Source organism: Zosterops lateralis, assembly GCF_965231275.1.
Source record: "Zosterops lateralis genome assembly, chromosome: 8".
In the NCBI taxonomy this organism is placed as follows: domain Eukaryota; kingdom Metazoa; phylum Chordata; class Aves; order Passeriformes; family Zosteropidae; genus Zosterops; species Zosterops lateralis.
In genome coordinates, this window is record NC_139768.1 from 16,327,397 (window position 1) to 16,346,547 (window position 19,151).

Consider the following 19,151-nt stretch of genomic DNA (forward strand, 5'->3'; position numbering starts at 1 on the left):
AAAAAAAAAAAATCTCAACTCACTGCTTCCCAGTTCTCCCCTTCTAATCCACTTCCATGCAACAAATAAATATTACAATTTTTCCAGATACACTGTTAAGGCTCACCTCTGCTTTTTGTCCTCCACGAAAGCTTATGCCATCAGAGATGCATGACTGGAATTCAGCAATGGTGTAATATTCCACTTCCACAGAGGGTGGCTCTGGTGGCTTGGGTAACTGAAAACCCTACGGCAAATAGGATGCTTTGTTCATTTAAACCAAAGAAACAGTCAGCTAAACAACAGTATGAAAAAAAAAAAATTGCTTTTATTCATTAAGACTCTTCCTTCTTCCTGTACTACTTCCTAATGGTAACTGCCCAGTTCTCCAGAGCAGGAGCTGATGTATTGATTTGGGCTAAAAGAGAAAATCCTTTCAAAATATGCACTGTTACTGTCACCTTCACCAACTATTAAAGCTGTAATAAACTTTACCTGAATAGTAAAATGCTTTACTTGGGGGTGGTAAAATGTGAGCTGCCACTGCAGTCATACTAAGAGCAGCCCATTTACACTGAGATTTTGCCCAGAAAGACCCAGCCCTGGATGACATACCACAACTGCAGAAAATTGCACTGCAACAGACCCTTAACAGACTCTGCCTATCATTAAATACACTATCTTAAAATGTAATCCCAGTGAATTACTGTCTTTAATCTGCTGCTGGACTTTTTGAACAATCTGAATTAGTTAGTGATAGGAGATAATGGGCATCTCTTGTAGCAAGAAACAAGGATAGTATCATAGACCCTCGAGCTCTGCCCAGCTAAAGTGCTAGAAGGGAAGGAATTTATTGCTTGATCAAAATAATTCCAGTTCCTACCCATAACAGACCAAGGACCTCTACTCAATCCCAACACAACCTTTGTAAAGGCTCTATGAGAAGCTGGGCACTGCTAATTACAGCTGTTCTGGCACCGTATCAGACTCCTCTTAAAGCTAAGTGCCTTTACATTAAGCTGCCACATTTTAGATTTTGCCACAATTACTTTTTAAGGTGATAAATGGGATAAGGGTCCTTTAAGGAACATCAGTATTGAAAGCTTTTTAGATTAGCACAGTGCTCATTGCAGGGCAGCTAGATGATGCTGAAGCTGCACAGCTTCTACATTTCACTCCTTAGGGTTCTATGAAAGAACCATAGGTCAGACAAAGACACAAAATGATCCTGAGCCATCAATGGGAGAAGGGCAAATCACATAGTGTGCTTTATTCTCCTGCTCCTCCTTTTCTAAGATACCCCTTCTGTAACTAACAGTTGATGTTTCATCACACACAGCATGTGGGATTTCACAGAGAATGCATCTCTGCACCTTAGGAACCGTGTCTAACAATGTTATAATTGGATGTTTCTGCACTATAAATGCTGAAATACAGCAGAAGCGCAGCATAATAAAATGCCTTCAGATAATAGGATGGTTTGGATTAAATGAAGATAATTGGAAACAGCAGATATGCTCAGGGTTTCACATATAATATCACTGTTATTTTTAGCATGGGATTAAGTGTCACAGCCTTGCCAAAATGAAGTCTAATTGAAAATAATGCAAAGAAAAATAGGAAGAAAATGCTAATATGCTATTCATGTAGTTAGTTAAGAAGCATCTCTGGTGACAGAAAAATTACAAGTCGCATACTGCTCATAAAGGGTACAGCAAAGATTGAACATTATGTATTGCCTAGATAAACAAGCTATTAGCATGACTTTTATATAAATACACTACTGACTAGCTCCTATTGAAGATGACAGTTCTAATCTCAAATTGATACAAACTTCCAGGATTCTAGCTTTGGGGATAAGAAATCATAGGGAGTCTCGTTCCTGTAGCATATTTCCTTCCACAGGATTCTGAGCCACTTTAAACATGCATGAGAGTGAAGCTCAGCCACCTCAAAGGTGGTAGCAATGGAAGGAGGGGACACATTCTCAGTTGCATAAGGCAAGAGAAGGTCAGAAATTTCAGCCTGGGCTAAGGACACCCAGAGGAAATGTAAAACTTCTGAGTCAGCCAAACAAGTTTTCATGATCATGCACAGAACACAGCAGCTTTATCATAATCTCCCTTCAGATCTGATTAGTGGGGGCAGCATTTAGAATAACAGAAAACCTGGTTCTTCATTAGGATGCCCTGAGGTCTGTTCAACACTTGAACAATGAAATGAACAGGCATGCAAATAAAGGATCCCTCCCACCTTGTACAGGTGCACAAAGTCTCACAAAGCACCCAGACACCTACCCACTGCTAAGATAAACCATAAACCAATACACACCAGACTGGACTCTCTTCGTGGGGGTGGCCTTGTTCTTAGATTTGGAGAACCTAAGCAGGAAAGGGAACAGGGAGAGTTTATTTAACTTTGCAAGTACTGCTAAACACATTTTTCAGCAGCTCTCTGCTGTTACACAGTTTGAGAATAGAAGTCAGTATTTGCAATATTTAAGGCATCTCTATGAAACAAGATAGGAAACTACGAGGGTATATTAGAAATACCAAGCTAGCTTAGCTATTCATCTCTGCTAAGCCAGCAAATTTAAAAGGAAATCACTGCCAGAAAGTAGTGGATTGTATTTTCTGCTGGAACTGACCAGCTCCATTGGAGACTGGCCAACAAAGGACTGGCCTAATACCTATTTTCGCCCCAGCATTAAAAATAATTCACTAAACACTCACACTATCTTTTCTCCTAGTATTTTGCCACTCCTTGCACAGAATAGCATCAGCATGTGCATTTTGCAGATGAAGTAGTAAAAACATTATAGCAACTTGCCCCCAGGAAAACAGCAGAACAAATGCAAGAGAAGACACAGGTGCTCTCCTCAACTTGAACATGCTATCACACCATCTACATTTCTGGGGCAGAAGGGCATATTTTAGAGCATTCAAAAGGAAAAAAAGTATTCTCTGGAAAAATTAACAAGGCAAACACATAGAGGCTAAGATAAAGAACCACCAGCCAGTTTGTGTACAAAGTGAAGTTAAATTTTATCACTACAAGTGAAGAACCACATTCTGGAGTCCCTCTTGATATATCTACAGGCTATGCAAAAGTCTGTTTGTGTGGACCTGGCTGTAAGGCCAGGGCATTTGGGACCTCAGCTGACAGGCAATACCAGCCCTGAAAGGTAAAGAACAAGAATTCATTTCAAGCCCGTGAAAACCCAGACTACTTTACTGCCTTACTTATTTGAGCTCTTTGTGGTGCTATCCTTGCTATGGCTGGGGATCCCTGGGCCAGTTTGGAAGCCTGCTTGTCTGAAGTCATCATGGCATTGCCATTAGAGTCATTGCACAGGATGGGCAAACTGATTTCCTTCTTGGTGATATGAGTTTCTGCAGACTCGTTTTCTACTTGAGCTTCCTTGTCAGAAGATGACTTCTTGTTCAGCAGGTTACTGATCTCCATGATGTTTCCTATGATTTCCACTGGCCCAGTTAAGTTCTTTTTCCTAGATGGAAGATCGTCTTTAGCCTTCTTCAGATATGAAGCTGGGGCCCAGCCTTCTTTGCCTAGATACCTGGAGAGGCAAAAAGAAACACCATCACATCAAACACAGCCTTTTCATGCATTTCAGATAGAACAGCTAAAGCAAAAGTGATGGATGAAAACATCAAACAAAGTTAGCAGTTCTCAAACAAGATTTTGTAGTCTCCATTTATTATCTATTGATTAGACGTATCAAAGTCAGTTGAGCCAGCAGTGAACTGTGTAGCTCAAAGCCACTAATCATCTCTCTGGACAAGAAATAGTTACACACAAGGTAAAGAGCTTCATCAGTTTGTTTGATGTCTCCCCTAGACAGTACTAAGCAAACTCAGTATTTCCCCACACGCTGAAAAAGCAAACTAGTATGTAAAATTTTAATAGGATTTAAACTTCCTAGTGGCAACTCAAATTGAAAATGGGCTAAAATAAGGGTGTAGAGCACCAAGTGCAGAGAACCTGTGCCTGCAGTTTAAGATCACTGTGCAAGCTTCCCTCCCTGAAACTATAAAGAACACTGGCCCTCCTTCCATAATTCCCAGCTCTGCATGAGCAGCTTTCTGTCATGGAGCATATGGGACCCTTAAACTACTGCAGCTTCTTCTAGCACTGCAAGATCAAGAAACAATCTGCCTGAGTAAAAATGGCTTTGATAGAGACTCATTTTCCTGAACAAGTGAGAGGCAATTTGAAGAAATAAACTGGGAAATATGAATAGACACCTGAATCCAGTACGTGTTCCTGATACACCATCCTGAGTTGATCACACTACACTTCAAACTGAGGTAATTCTTCTACAGCTGGGCTTTAGAGAAGATTTTTTTTCCAGCTCCTGCCATTCCTAACACCTCAGCAGGGATTTCAGATTACAATCAGACTCCAGGGAGGACCATGTGGATGAACTCTGCTTTCCCTAATGAAACCCTAACTTGCTACAGTGAGAGTCACTGAAAACCTTCCCTCTAATCTCTCAAGATACCCAAAGCAGGCACTTGAACTGTAAGTGAGAAAGCAGGCATCATTAAAATCCTGGTGCTCAGGAAATCTGCAGGAAATACAAAGGTTAAAACAGTAGGACTCTACGGTTCCTCATTGAAAGGGGAGCCTCGTTAGACAGCAGAGGAAGGAGCTGGGCACGAGGGATATGAGCAAATCATTTCCTGGCAGGTGAGAACCTTTGTCATGACAACACTTGGATTCTGAGGTTTTCAGTGAGGTATCTGAATCAAATCTCATCCGGGTCTCCCTCACCACATCCACACACTTGAGAGTGGCTCGGGGACTTTACAGGGAGAACAGAAAAATGCAGTGTAGATTTGATTCTCTAGACTTCTTTATTACTCTTCCTGAATAAAAGCAAATACAATTATTGTACTTCTAGAAATGACTACAAGGATTTTTCTGTTCAAAATCTTGCCTTTTCCTCCTCACACCCCTAGACCAGGCAAGATACTAGAGATTCTGCTTCTCCCTACATACCTGCCTTCTGTCACACATGAAGGTAAAGATGTAGGATCTCTTCTGCTCAGGGAGTTTGATGACAGGTTTTTCCAATGATTCTGATGTCAAAGGAAGGCATCCCAAGAGCTCTGAGCTTTGTGTGATGTGTGGAGACTAAAGGAAGTAGCAACCTGGTACTAACTTGATTTGACTTCAAAAAGATACACAGCATCACTGTGTGATAGCATGTCAAGAAGGAATTGGGAGCTATTCATCCCTGTCCATTTTGATGTTTTTCTGCTAGGCCTCAAACCAAGACAAAAAAGGAAAAGGAAAAAGGGCCTCAATACATGCCACAATTCCTGCTGTGTCAAGGCATGACCCACTGCCATTTTCCAGCCCTGAAGACTTTTGGTTTCATTCCCTTTTGCAGAGCTGCTGACCAATGCTATCTGCTGCCTTTGCATCCATTAAGTTTTTTAGAGGACATTTGTGAGCTTATTCAATGTGGAGGTGCAGAGATCTCCATCTGTGAGAAAGCCACAGTGGCCAATGCACTGAGTGCTCCAGTTCCAAAGGTTACTTTCAACAGAGCTTAATTGTGCAAAATCAACAAGAAAAAGCAGCTTACATTCATCTTAGTTTGTGGGAGATTTAACATGTTTAAGATCAGAAAGGCAGCCACAGGCAGGTTCTGTACTGGCCTGTTAGTTCTCCTGCCAGCTGTGTGTGCTTGGATCAGCCTGTGTAACCCCAGAGCTACAAACACCTCTGATCTCACAGAGTTTCTCCCAATGAATAACAGCAGCAACAAATGGACAGTTAATAACTCTGGGCAACATACCCTCAGTAGAGAGGCTGTTGTAGGCTACTTTTTCCAGTGTTAGCCAATTTAACATTAAGTTAATGCTGAACCAGAAACTACCAGTTTATTTCTGTAATATCACAAATAAAAACTACTTATGTAAGTGAAATATGTTCACATTTTTTACCTTAGTCTTTGAATTTGTTAACCTTTAAGCCCTTTGAAGAATAACCTTAGAAGCTTCCTTATCTTCTCCATTTTATAGGTGAAAGAACTGAAACAACTGTTAATCAATTTCAGCAGAGTCCTGAACCAGTAACAATTTTCATTTCATATCTTAAGAGTTGAACTCACAAGTATCCTTCCTTCCTTCCTTTATATTCAGAACCTACTGGAGATATTTCAAACCCCATTGTAGATTCCTCCTCATTTCAGTGCTGCCAGCACCTCCCAGCTGCAGTCCATTCTCATGGGCTGATGCTCAGAGCAACCACAAAATGAAGGACATGAAGACAAAAAACAAAAGCTTTACTTAGCATATTGGTACCAACTTGCCCTGCAGTCAATCCACTTGGGCACCACAAGATTGTATCTATTGCTGTCACCTGCAGGCAAAGTAAGGTCTAAATGAGGGCTGCTAATGTCAGCTATGGGCACACTGGGAAGCAGAGATCTACTGAACTCAATACTACAGTAAACAGGATCCCAGGACAGAGCCTTTCTTTCATTTCTCCCTAGTCCTGATTTTTTTTAAGTCATAATGCATGTGGGGCAAAATAAAGACAGACACCAATATTGCATCTATTTTGTACAGCGTTGAATTGGGAGGGTCTCTAGAATTAGGTGCAGTGATTTGGTTCCTTCAGGCTTCCAAAACCCTCCCTGTTTATATTACATGAAGAAAAAAAGAGGATTAAAACCATAGGAATGTTAAAAAAAAAAAGTCAGAAGTGCCTCTGTAAGTCTGAGAGTCACATCTGCTTTCCAGCTCCAGAACACTGGAATTACTCCAGAGGGAAGCAAACTAGGGAAATAAAAAAAGAAAAAAAAAAAAAAAAAAAAAAAAAAAAAAAAAAAAAAAAAAAAGAAAAGGAAAAGAAAAGAAATAGAAGGATAGGAAATGAGGATCAGCACATGGCCAAGAATTTGGAGAAATTACATATTTAAGGTGGAACAAGCTAATGTCTTTAAGGTGGATTCCATTTACAAACTACTGGATTTGTTTTTCTCTCTACACATTGAAGTGTGTTCAGCTTGTTATCCAGCCCAGGGTTCAAGTGCATTCTTCTCCTGCTCCTTCTCCCCTCACGCTCACAACAGGAGGAGGAGTTGCTCCTTCAAAAACACTCAATACTCAAGCCAATTTCTGCAGGAAGGGAATCCTTCTCTGAGGGATACCTAACGGTATTTAGGGCCGTTTACATCTGACAAACAGCACAACAAGCTGGAAATCAGCTACCCAGGCTGCAAAGGACCCCCTTATAGGCATGGATGACATCATCAGCATTTCTAGAAGTGCTGCCCATGGAAAAAAACTCTGTTTCTAAGAGTTTAATCCTCCAGCAAGAAAGTAGCACAGTGCTCCAAAGCAGCAGAGAGGAGCACAGTTGGCACCTCATATACTTGTCACACACACATGGAGTATGTGACATCTTCCAACAAGAAGAGGGGCTTCTCAAATCAAAGTGCCTCTTCCAAAAAAGCCGAGCACATGCTGCAGTCCCCAACTCTCATGGGGTGGATGGGGCATCCACTGTCCTTCCAGCAGATTGCCATGAATGAACATGCCATGGAGACCACTGCAGCAATGTCATCATGCTCCAGAAGGCACTCCTGGTGTAGAAAAACGTGTCTTTTGGGTTGACTCGAATGAGTGTGTGAGAAAAAGAGGAAAAAAAAAATCAGCTAATTGTAGGAGTGTCAATATGGCAAAGGAAAACCTACAGTAGTAACCAGGCTACACTGCAGAAAGACAATAAAAAACTAAACCAGAGGTGTCTTGCAATGAAAAAAAAAAAGCAAAAAAAAAAAAAAAAAGCTCGATTCCTCAATCCAAAACTTTGGATTCCACTTCTGTAGACGATTAATGGAGAAAAAAATGTAACCTGACCAAACCCAGGCATTTTTGAATTCCTCCTATCTAGAGTGCCTTCCTGGCTCCACTGCTATCTTCATTAGCTTATTTGCTCCATGGGATCATTAGATAGAAAACTGATATTTTTTTCTTCTAAGTAAGGGAAATCAAGAAAAGCAACAACATTGCTTCAGTCAGCATTTTCACAGTCCTCATTCGTAACCAATAAATCAAGCAGCATTCAAACAAAAGCAAGTTATAACTTGGGGAGGGAAAGAGGAAAAAATCCCTATAATTACATGTTGAATGGAAAAAGATGACTATATGATGTTCTGCACTGCTGAGAGATAAACCTCTGTTTTAAGCTACCTGTTGTATCACATCTTATTTGAAGAGAAATGGGATGTCACAGCACAGACAGGTTCACACACAGATACAAGACAAGGGGCAGAAGCACAAGAGAGCACTAAAACCTAAATGAAGAAAGCTCTCATCAAGTGCTCATCCTGACACCCCATATCACTGAGACAACATCTAACCTACAGTCTCCTTGTAAGCATTTACAAAGGAGAGTCTTAAGTCAAAACTCTCTGCTAGGACTGTTGTTCCAACTACCTAACAAAATTTAATACACAATAACAACTTCATCTACCCTTGGAATGCAGTCCCTCTACATTAGGAATATCTAATGTGAACAGATAAAAATAAAAAAAAATTAGCTGAAACCACTGGTAAGCTTGCAAAAGGGCTATAGCCAGCAAACAGATCTCATGTTCCTGAAAGTAGCACTACCTGACCCAAACAGCTCAAGAGATCACAATCAGCCTTTCAGCATTGCTATAAATAGATTTAAATAGGTTGCAGAATAACTCTTATACTGGAAACACATTAAAATTATATACAACAGAAAGCCTTGTTAGGTCTCACAGATCTTAACTCAGATATGGGCTTTTAACTTGAAGCAAGAAAAAAAAACCCCTCTAAAACTGCAAGTTAAGGCATTTCCTCACTGGAATGGTCCACAGCCTTTGCAGACACTGTAGTGTTACTTTAGTCACCATTGTACCACCTCGGACTTTTCTCTACATTTCTTCAAGAGGCATTACGAACAATTTGGACTTCCCTGCCCAGCTGCAGAATGATTTAAATGCTACCATTCAGTGGTCAATCAGAAAAGCTCATTGTCACAGTTTCTGTGGGTTGCAGGGTTTCTTTACCTGATGTACCACCATCCTTCCAGGTTCTTTTGGATGACCTCCACGGTGACCCCTTTTTCGAACCCAATCTCATCCTTCCCCTGGCTGGCATACGGCTGGATAGTGACATATTTCTCTTCTGGTGAGGGGAGAAAAGGCAACATCAGTTAGGGTCAGGATCAGTCCAGCTGTTTTTCCACACTGCTTGCTTTTAAACTGTTCTGCAGCGATTACGTGAAGCCATTACAAAAGGCGGAGCCCTGCTCAGGGGCCCACTGGTTATTTATGCTGACGACATGACAGATAATCAGCCCCTTGCCGCTACCCTGCTGCTGATAATCACAAAACGTTTCCATGCCAATAATGACACAAAGTCCCCAGAGAGCTTCCCCCCTGCTTCTTCCCGCCTCCCTCCCCCTCTCCAAGTTCCTCGAGCGGGTAAGGGAGAGGATTTGAAGCTGGACTTAACTCCCATACTGTAACTTGACAGAATCAATCCGGCTGCCAAATCAGCCGAGCATCACCGCGGGAGCTGCAGCCAGTTGGCTCTGAGCACACGCACATGGCTGCACGGAGCATCGTGTTACTGAAACCCGAGCGCTGCCTGCCCGCAGGGACACATCTCCCCAGCCCAGAGGGGCTGGCCCCGCACGCTGCTCTCCTTGCACCTCCCAAGCAGCACAGGTCTACAGCAACGAGCTTGAAACATTTTGAAAAAAACGCGACAAAAGAACAAAAGAGGTCTGCATATGACAAGAGACAATACAGCATTTGCATCCATGGGTTGCAAAGCGTTTTACAAACATACTTTTGCTAAACCTTACTCCAGAGAAATGCATGTGTGACACTGGTGAAGGAGGGCCAGAACTAAGACACACTTCAAAGACACAGACTGGGTTTCAAGTACGGTGTTCGAGCCAAAAACTTTGCATCCCCATTCATCTCCAGCATCTATCCCCTTCCCAGCTGGCAGAGGTTTGAGGCAGACTTGCTGAGAGCAAGGCAATAAGCAGAGCAGAACAGACACTTGTCACCATCCTCTTCCACCTACCCAGGAGTCATTTACTGCAGCGTTCCCATCACACACAAGGTCAACCTTTCCCTCTGGGGCTTAAAAAATTACACCTGCCATTGAAAACTTGAACTATCATCCTTCTTCTGGAGCAGCAGACATGGACAGGGTCACAAAACCCCTCTCCTCAACCCAAACTATGGTGCATGAGTTTCTGTAGCTCGATTAAAGGCAGGGAAGGCAAGCTATTAAGTGCATCCCAGCCAGCCTTCCTAGCACTTTGTACCAGCAGTCACAACAAGGCAGGGAAAGAACAAATGGAGAGCTGTCAGTGCAGAGGAATGAGAAGGAAATGAAGTAAATCCAAAGCTCCTGATCACTGCAGAACAAAGGAGCTATGAAAAGGTTGCAGCAGCTTGAAGTGAACACTCAAGAGTAAAACAGATCTAAGCAGCTGTTTGGTTTTGTGGCTCAACTGCATTTTGTTGCTGGGTGAAGCATGGAAACTTTAATGAAAAATAAACCAAAGCCTTTACTGAGACAAAGTAAGAAATAATACCTCAGAAAAGGAAAAATAATGTTGACAGAGCATCTGATGGCAGCGAATTCAGCAAAGCTGTATCTCTGAACTCAAGTTCATTTGACTGGTCACATTTGGATCCTTCTAATTCTGTTGGGGCAAAATCTGTCAAAACCTTTGCTACCAAGAGGAAAAGACTCTCTGCTGTTCTCCCCTAGGAAGGCTGCTTGACTGGCTTATCACCGGTAAGAAATTCCAGCTAGTTTGTAATTAGCACCATCAGGATATGACACCTTCCCCACAGAAGCACTCCACTACAAATGGGGTCTGCCAAATGAAACCCCAGCTTCCAAGTCATAGGACAGGACAATTTTCCTAGCTAGGTTTCTGCTCTGGGTGGTAGAATTGGACTAATTTTTCCTCTATTTTCAAGTCTGCTGCAGAAGGGGCTCCATGTCTGGTTTCCACTGCATGCAAAGCACTGAACTGAACTGCAGAAGACCCCTGGGCAGCTAGACCTTGTCCCTGTAAGGGCCAAGGGAAAGTTCAGAGCTGCTCTGTCCAGATACATATTGTTTCAGACACTTCCAGGGATGTTTCTAGGACAGTAATACTGAGCTAAGCATATATTTGCTGAGTCTTGGAAGAAGGCCCTCTTTTTTCTTTCCCCCATACCAAAGCTGCTTTATAACCCAGGCTGTCAGAGGTCACCCTTGCCACTACAACTCCCACAGAAATTGCCGAGTTTATTCTATTTTTTCCTCCACACAAACACCAGGCTCTGCTTCAGCTAAATCCTGCTATTTGGCTCCTCTTGCTGGGCAGAGTGGTCTCACTCTTCAGGGACATGGTTTCCCTTCTTCTGCAGATAACCACGGATAGGGTGCTCATTCCTAGCTTCCAACACAACTTATAAACTTCTGTGTGAGGAATTGAGACAGTGGTCACCCTTCAAAACCACCAGCACTGAAGGCTGATCACTCAGGAGAAACAGTAAGGCTCTTCCAAAGTGCCACTGTCTCATTCTGGCCATGAGCACCTTCACTGCTTACATCTTCCATCCTGTGGCTTTCAACTAAAGACTTCTGCTTTTTGAGAAAAAGCTCTTTAAATGAATCCTCCCTATACATTTTTTTAAGAAAAAAAAAAATTAAGAGCATGGAAATAGGGAGGGAAGAGATAGAAAAAGGATCTCCCATGAAGCAAGACAATCAAAAGTGTTAAAAATCAACTTGAGAAAAGAAGGTCCTACAATGTTTTTGTTTAGCAGCTCTATTTTTAAGCATACAGATAAAAGCCAGGAAGGCATCATGACAATTTCCCCTTGCAAAGTACTTTGACAGCAAAAATTACATTTCCAAGATTACACACGTTTGGTTTCTGTCAATGCTATAGGAGATACTACAACCATATATGAGGTTTGTAACTTAAACAGTATTCTGGAGATATGGGCCCCCTTGTAATTAAAGTGTAAATCCTGTTTTGTTTCTCAAATATTATCTCTAGCCAGTGGACACTTTGTATAAACCAAGATTTGCTGAAGGGAGCAGGGGAGCTCTCAGTAGATTTGTCACTGAAGAGAACTGATAATAGCATTCAACATATCAGATTATTATTCAAAAGTCTTTTAAAGAAGATATTTGACACTTCATGACAGATATGTAAGGTTACTGAAAAGACTTAACATAGATAAATGGTTTCATGAGAGAATCAGCAGAGCATCAGACAGCAGAGTGACACTGCCCTGAGTTACGCTGACAAATCTGATAAATTATGTTGGTTTCATTCAGCTTCTGTGACAGGCAATAGTATAAAACAGAAGTCAGTAAACCATCCCAGACCTACTACTGAAGTTATATACCCAGATCTACAGAGAATACAGAGAAAAGCATATAATTTTGGTTCATTAAATTTTGACTTAAGAATTACCGGGGAAAAAAAGAAAAAGACAAACAAAAGGATAATTTGTATTCCCCAGTACAGCTTCTGTTACATCAACCTCAGTGTTGAGGTCAAGTGGGCAGAATAAACTTTACTACATGCTACAAAGCCCATACACCAGCTAAAAGGCTGCATTTAGAAACAAAGGGATGAAAGTTCTACCCCCTTCTAGATGAAAATGGCAAGAAGGCAGCTCTGTTCTTAGTGAGTGACATCCAGAGATCTATTAATTGCTCAATTAGCCAACTTCACTAACTTTTTTTACCACTAATTTGCAGGCCAAAGATACCTTCCCCAGCTGAGCTGAAGGAGGTTCCTGTCTGGATTTTGAGCTGCTCTAGTAAATCCAAACAAGGGATGCATGAAGAAGCAAAACCCATTTGGCAAAGAGCTACAATACACATCTGTCACATCATGCATTATCCAACTGCAGCCTACTTAGGTTGGAAGGAAAGGATTAGTATGTGTCATTCTCTCTCCTCCCCTGACACAGACACTATTTAAAACATGCACAACCAGAATTTTGCACTATTCCAACCACCCAGCTCATACCTTGCTGCTGTAGCTGTGCTCTGCCCAGCCCTCCCAGACACTGTGGCAACCCAGTGCTCAGCCCACTACTTATTTCAAAGCCTCAATTCCCTATCCACATATCTTTCTCCTCTTTCCTTTCCTCCTTTCCAAAGGAAGGCAGGCCACTATTTTGCTCTGGTTCTACCTAAAATCTCCTGAATGGACACAGTAGAGAACTGGGACCAAAATACAGGGAGAGATCTTTGTGGATCACTGGGAAAACAGCATGGACAGCAGGGAACAGTACCTGTGTCCTTGGAACAGCCCACGATACTATAGAGAGGGCTTTTTCTAGCAACAAAGATCTTCCCCCAGAAAATGTAGCACAGGTATGGCTGTCCAGCTGGAAGGTGTGCACATGTACAGGACAAAGGATCTGAGCTGTACAGTGCCCTGCATTACAGCCACACACACTACAGGGTCTATACAGATGTGCACAACAGACCTAGTACAAGGAAATCACTGGTATTTGAGTGTTATGGATCTCTTTTTTACAAGTTGTTAACATCTAATGTCATTCTGTAATCACTAGAAGAGGACAAAAGCAAAAAAGGAAAGAAAAAAATCCCACCAAAACAAGGATACAACCATTTCAAGTTCCTCTTGCAACACCACAGTGTTTTGCCAAGCTGAGGCCTTTTCTATACATAAATGGCAATAGTTCTAAAACTAAAAAGCCACTTTAAAACCAGTTTTTGAATGCAGAGCAGAGTCAAGGCAACCCATACAAAACTTGGCTAGGACAGTTTAAGCACACCCATGTTTCTTGTCCCACCCATTTTAAGATGTAGCTTAATGAAGTGCAAGTTTTCACATAAAAAGAGTTTATAATACAGCTGTTAAACCATCATATGATTTACAGCAGAGCAAGATGACCTGTAGCCACCTTGGCAATGCTCATCAAGTAGCACAGGTCACCTCAGCAGTCACAATGTAATGAGGACTGAAATATTTCTTCTCTCTTGCCCAGACTGTTCACTGGCTGTGATACATCATACTGGCTGCAGAAAAATGACGGATGATACATTTGACTTCTTAAATTTTAGAAGGACTCAATGTCAATGACAATTACTTTTGGATTACTGCAGACCTTGACAACTGTGCTTTGTGTTTTTTCCTTTTGTGGAGGATTGCAGCTTGTACATAGTGAGCAGTTGGATACATTCCAACACATTCCCTTTAAACAACCCATTTCCAAGTAAGTTTTCTTTTGTTTCACTTGGTGTATTTCTGTCAAGTAGTAAAAGGGGAATCTCAGAAGAATTCTTAAGCATTGGTTATGGCATTTTCCATTCCAGTGACCTGTTGAGACACCTCTCCAACAGAAAGAACCTCAGGACAGCTAAGATGAAGCTCCTTTCCCTCCTAAAGAAATTGTACCTATTTGGCTGACAAAGCAAGACACCGAACTTGACAGTCTGTAAGGCTCCTCCAATCCCATCTGTCAAACCAGAATTCCATCTTTTGCATGTGTGACTGTGCGCACACACACACACACTCTACACTGAAGTTATGAGGTGTCTTGAAAAGGCAACTTGGTCCCTCCTCTGGCTGTCTGGATTTATACTTAATGTCAGGTCAAGGAAAGCAGACCTATGGTTTTACAGCTCCAGTTGTAACACAGAGCTTCAGTAGCTCTTTCCAAATCTTCCTTACTCTATCTTCCCAGTTCCCTTGGCACTGATTATTTCAGATTCCTCCTAGTCTATCACCAAGGTGACAGACTTGCCCTGACATTTTCAAAGTCCTCCACCATTGCTGCTCCTCACTGGCCACTACAGCCACCTCCTGCCTGCTTTGCTCCCTTCCCAGCCTTTCAGCACACACTGCTCTTGTAGAAGGCTCTTGGCACAGCAGTACTCTGGCATTTCAACCAGACTCCTACCAAGTGCATTCCCAATTCAGTTGTTCCATCTTGAATTTTCAACCCTGTGTGCTGTGCCTTGCTTTAGTACCCTACTACATACACTCACATGTTCATGTGGATTTCCCACTCCTTCAGATTCTGTGATCTTTTCCCACTTAGCCTCATGCCTTTCATATGATGCCCCATCAACCTGAGCAGGCTCCTTCCTTGATGGTATCAAATAACCTGAAGCTCTCAAATCCTTCCTAAAATAAGCCTTACCTACCCCCATTTCCTGCCTTACCAAACAAGCTTAGTTTTAGTCCTTCTCTAAAAGCTTTTAAAAATACTGAATAAGGATCATTTTACACTGTGAAAACCCCTTTAGCTGCAATAAGATTCATGCCAAATTGACACTTGCCCACGTTCCTTTGATGCACAGATCTCCTTCTCTTTGTTTAGGCTGTAAACTATTTGGGACAGGAGCCTTGCCTTTAAGCAGCTAAAATACCACGCACATTTCCAGCCCTGCACAATCAGTCTCATTTTTCCCAGGCAAGCAGCCAGTGCTCAGACATTTCTGCCTCCAAGTTCTGAGCACCCCATTTCACATTCCTCTCCTTCACCTCTATTTTGTAAGTTTTCTCTTTTCTGCCTCCTTTAATAAGCGTGGAAGTTATCAGCAGCACTTCAGGAGCCAACCAAATAAGGCAGTTACTTCCTTTGCTCAGCTGGTGCTTGTACATGCCCCCAACTTTTTGTGACCCCATCCTGGTTCGATATGCTGGTAAGGGTAGGGATAGGGGGGAACTGGGCTAGAAATTAGCCAATTAATGATTTCTCAGCAAAATGCAACAGTTCCAAACCTACATCTTCCAAACCACAGAAGAATTTTCTTTCAAAATACTTTCCCCTCTGTCAGCAGTCTGTGTTTGCCCTCCCCCACTCTTCTGCTCCACCCCCTCTTTTGTCAGGCCTGCTTCTGGAAAAAGTCTCTCTGTTCCAGAAAGCAATGCATTAATTCAACATGGACTTTGTTTTACTTGCCTAAATATGCAGAGAGAGAATGACTGTCCACAGTTATCAAATGTGTTCATCTGCAGACAGAAGCTTTTCAGCCTTTGTCCCTCTTCCCCTCCCTGCTTTTTAGGTTTTAAATAACAGAAAACTATATACCAACAGAGAGAAAAGAAAAATAATGACATTTCTACTGAACAGCTTTGTACTGCGCATGCTCTTACTTCAATCAAGCAAGGAGCAATAAGCATTTACACTACTTTCCTTGGAGAACACTACTTTCCTTGGAGAATAGATAAAAAACTCCAAACAAACAAATAAACAAACAAAGAAAAAAAGAAAAAAAGAAAAGAAAAAGAAACCAAATCAAAGGAGAGAAGAAACTAAGTCTGAAGCTGCTCTGTGCTGGTTTGATTTAGCACAGCAATGTCACTCACAGCCTTCTGCTGTGATTGACAAACATTTCATCACCATCAAACACAAGCATGGAAGAGTGAAAACAAAGGGAGAAGTCCCATGGAGGGGGCTGCCAAAGAGGGCAGAGCAGCTCTGGTGAGATGCAGAAAAGTGAAGAATGCACAAGCACATCAGGCAGGCTGGATTACCAGTACTGATCAAGTGCTCTTTCCACAGGTGCAAAACTGGCTGCAGAACCACCCACCTGGGCATGGAGTTCCAGTATTAAGACCAGCTCAGGATGAGGTTCAAGTATCAAGACCACCGAGTTACATGGCTGCCTTCCCTCTACACACTACCTTTCTCCATCAAGCTCCCTCTCTCCCTAAGATAGGCAAGCAGTGGGAAGTTCTAACTTTAACTCTTTCAATGAATAGCTTATTCTTTGTGCTAGGAGCTACTCCTAAATAATTGACTCATTTGGCAGAAATTCAGCCCATATGTCACTATATTGTTGGTATGAATAACTTTCAAGTGCTTTCCTGCATTGTAAGAGCTCCATTTGAAAGCCCTGGGCACAAAACCAAAGCAGCAATAACTTAGGTCAGGTATCTGGCTTAGAGGACAGGCCCAATTGTAACGTCCCAATTTTACCAATCAAACTGTAAAAGCACAAATGACTTTTCATTAAATTACCCTGTAAATAATCCTAAATTCCCTTCCAGGGGAAGTTCCAAATAAATGCATGTGTAGAATTACAATTTTAACCCTGCACAAAACAAGAACTCTGCAGCTTGCAGGTCTAGTGAGTGTCGAGTCTGAGGAAAACTACAAACTTCCAGGCTTGTCCTCACAACCCATATTTGTATTACTGGAGTTCCAGAATGTATAGGAAAAAGTTTAGAAAATGTACCACATTTAACATTAAAAACCACAAGCTTTGCAGCTACATAAGAAACACAAACCAATGTAATCTCTTAGATCTGGGCACACCACAGACCATTTTAAAGAGAAAAGTTCAGCAACAAAGTCATCTGTTTCTCTTTGTAGAAACAGGCTACAGCTGTTCCCTTAGCAGATTTTTTTTTTTCAGGTTTAAAAAAGAGCACTACCATATTCAACAATTTGTCTTCCATGCTTCTTATTCACAGACTCAGTAACATGGCTTCCCAATATCTGGAGGTCAGACATGCCTCTTCAAAAGGTTTTGGAAAGGGTAGAAATAAATAAGCCATACACTACCCCTAATAATTCTCTCCCACCAGGCAGTCTAAGAGGGAAGCAAACACTCTTCCCTTCTGCACTCACACTTTCTCAGTGTTTTTAATGTTCAAGTCACTTAGAAAATTCTGCCCTCCAGAAACAATGCTTTATTCCTTTGATTCTGGTCTTAAAGTGATTCTATCACAGGCCTAACTGAAAAAAATGCTTATTACTGGTACTCAAGGATAAATACAAAGGGAGGCATCCTTTACAACTTGCTCTTAAATTCCAGTGAACTCCTGGAGCTCACCCTTCCAGCAGTAAGGACTATTTCAGGCAGAATATTGCTGGGTGGGAGGAATTTCAGCCAAAATGTTTAATTGAGTTTGTTTCCAAGGAAGAGGCCAAGCAGGGAAGGGGAAGCTGTTCTGCTTGTTTTGAACAATTCTGGCAACCTCCTGTTTGAACAACTTGAGTTCTTCTGTGCTTTGGAGCAAGGACTTGAAGGTTGGCAGGGGGGTGCATATGTACACTTCATGCATTCTGTCATTTCAGTGCAAACCCACCCAAATTTGGCCTTGTTAGAAGTCTTCTGGGCTGAGCTGGGAGGGGAAGATGGGAGAAAATCTCTCCTGACCTCATATAAACCATGCTCTGTTAGAGAGCAGCAGGCTGGACACCCAGAGAGACTCATACTTTCAACAACTGCAGTTTGGAAGTTGTACATGTCTGTACAGGCTGCAGCTCTGCCAGATCATGAAGCCACTGTCTCCAACTTGTGCCCATTTATTCAGATCACTTTCTTTACTTCCAATAAGCCTGCTCTTGTAAGTGTTCCTTAACCTATGATTTCTGATGACATTAAACATCTTATTTTTAGCCAGCCTGGCTAGCTGTGGCTGAAATACACTGGCGAGACCTTATAGAAGCAGCTCAGTCACAGAGGGTGCCCCAAACCTTGAACAGAATCATAGATTGCTGAAGTTTGTGCCAAATCCAAGTGCCAAGATTTAGTTTGAGATAAAGCACATATTCTCCAACACCTTCAAAACCCCAGTGCTGCTTGGGCCTAATAGAGAAGAAACTGTAATGAAGCAAGAAAAAGGCACGGATGGAAGAGATTAATGGAGCCTGTACTGGGGAAGACTACCAGGGAGGACACTGACAGTGGTCAGAGGGCAGGTCTGGAGAAGATAGACACAGATGGTGGGCATCAGAATGCAAGAGGGAAAACTTGGGAATGCAACTTAGGTGCTTGAGTCTTACCAGCTGACTGCTAAGGGACTGGTTGTGAAGTCTTAATATTTTATGGAGCTTTTTTTTGCGATATTGTATGAGTATGAAAGAATGCATTTGTTTTCACCGGTAAATAAATTGTTTAGAAAACTGTTCCCATAAATTCTCTCAGTTAAATTGCCAGGAAGAATCTGGCAGCATTTGAAAAGCAAAATAAGTAGCTCCCAAACTGTTGGGGCACAAAAATAAGCAGACCTTTTTCCCCCCAAGATAGTATGTGTGCCTGTGAGGGTTTTTTGGTGCCTTCCAAGTGCATTTGGTGGCTGAAAAACAAGACATTGTCTTCTGAAGGCAGTTTCAGTTGCTGCAG

The 19,151-nt window shown here is 42.0% G+C and overlaps 1 protein-coding gene across 5 annotated transcripts in view; it reads right to left on the bottom strand.

Annotated features, from left to right (window-relative positions):
- SH3PXD2A (SH3 and PX domains 2A) overlaps positions 1-19,151 on the bottom strand; it is a 205,687-nt gene that overhangs the window by 13,663 nt on the left and 172,873 nt on the right. For 4 of the 5 annotated variants that reach the window (XM_083866967.1, XM_083866965.1, XM_083866963.1 and 1 more), the window contains 4 exons: positions 9,059-9,176; positions 3,222-3,556; positions 2,311-2,360; positions 107-226 (listed from right to left, as the gene is read on the bottom strand). In XM_083866967.1, coding sequence (XP_083723093.1) covers positions 107-226; positions 2,311-2,360; positions 3,222-3,556; positions 9,059-9,176 — 623 coding nt within the window. The remainder of the gene's footprint in view (positions 1-106; positions 227-2,310; positions 2,361-3,221; positions 3,557-9,058; positions 9,177-19,151) is intronic. The other variant, XM_083866964.1, reaches the window with a different exon arrangement.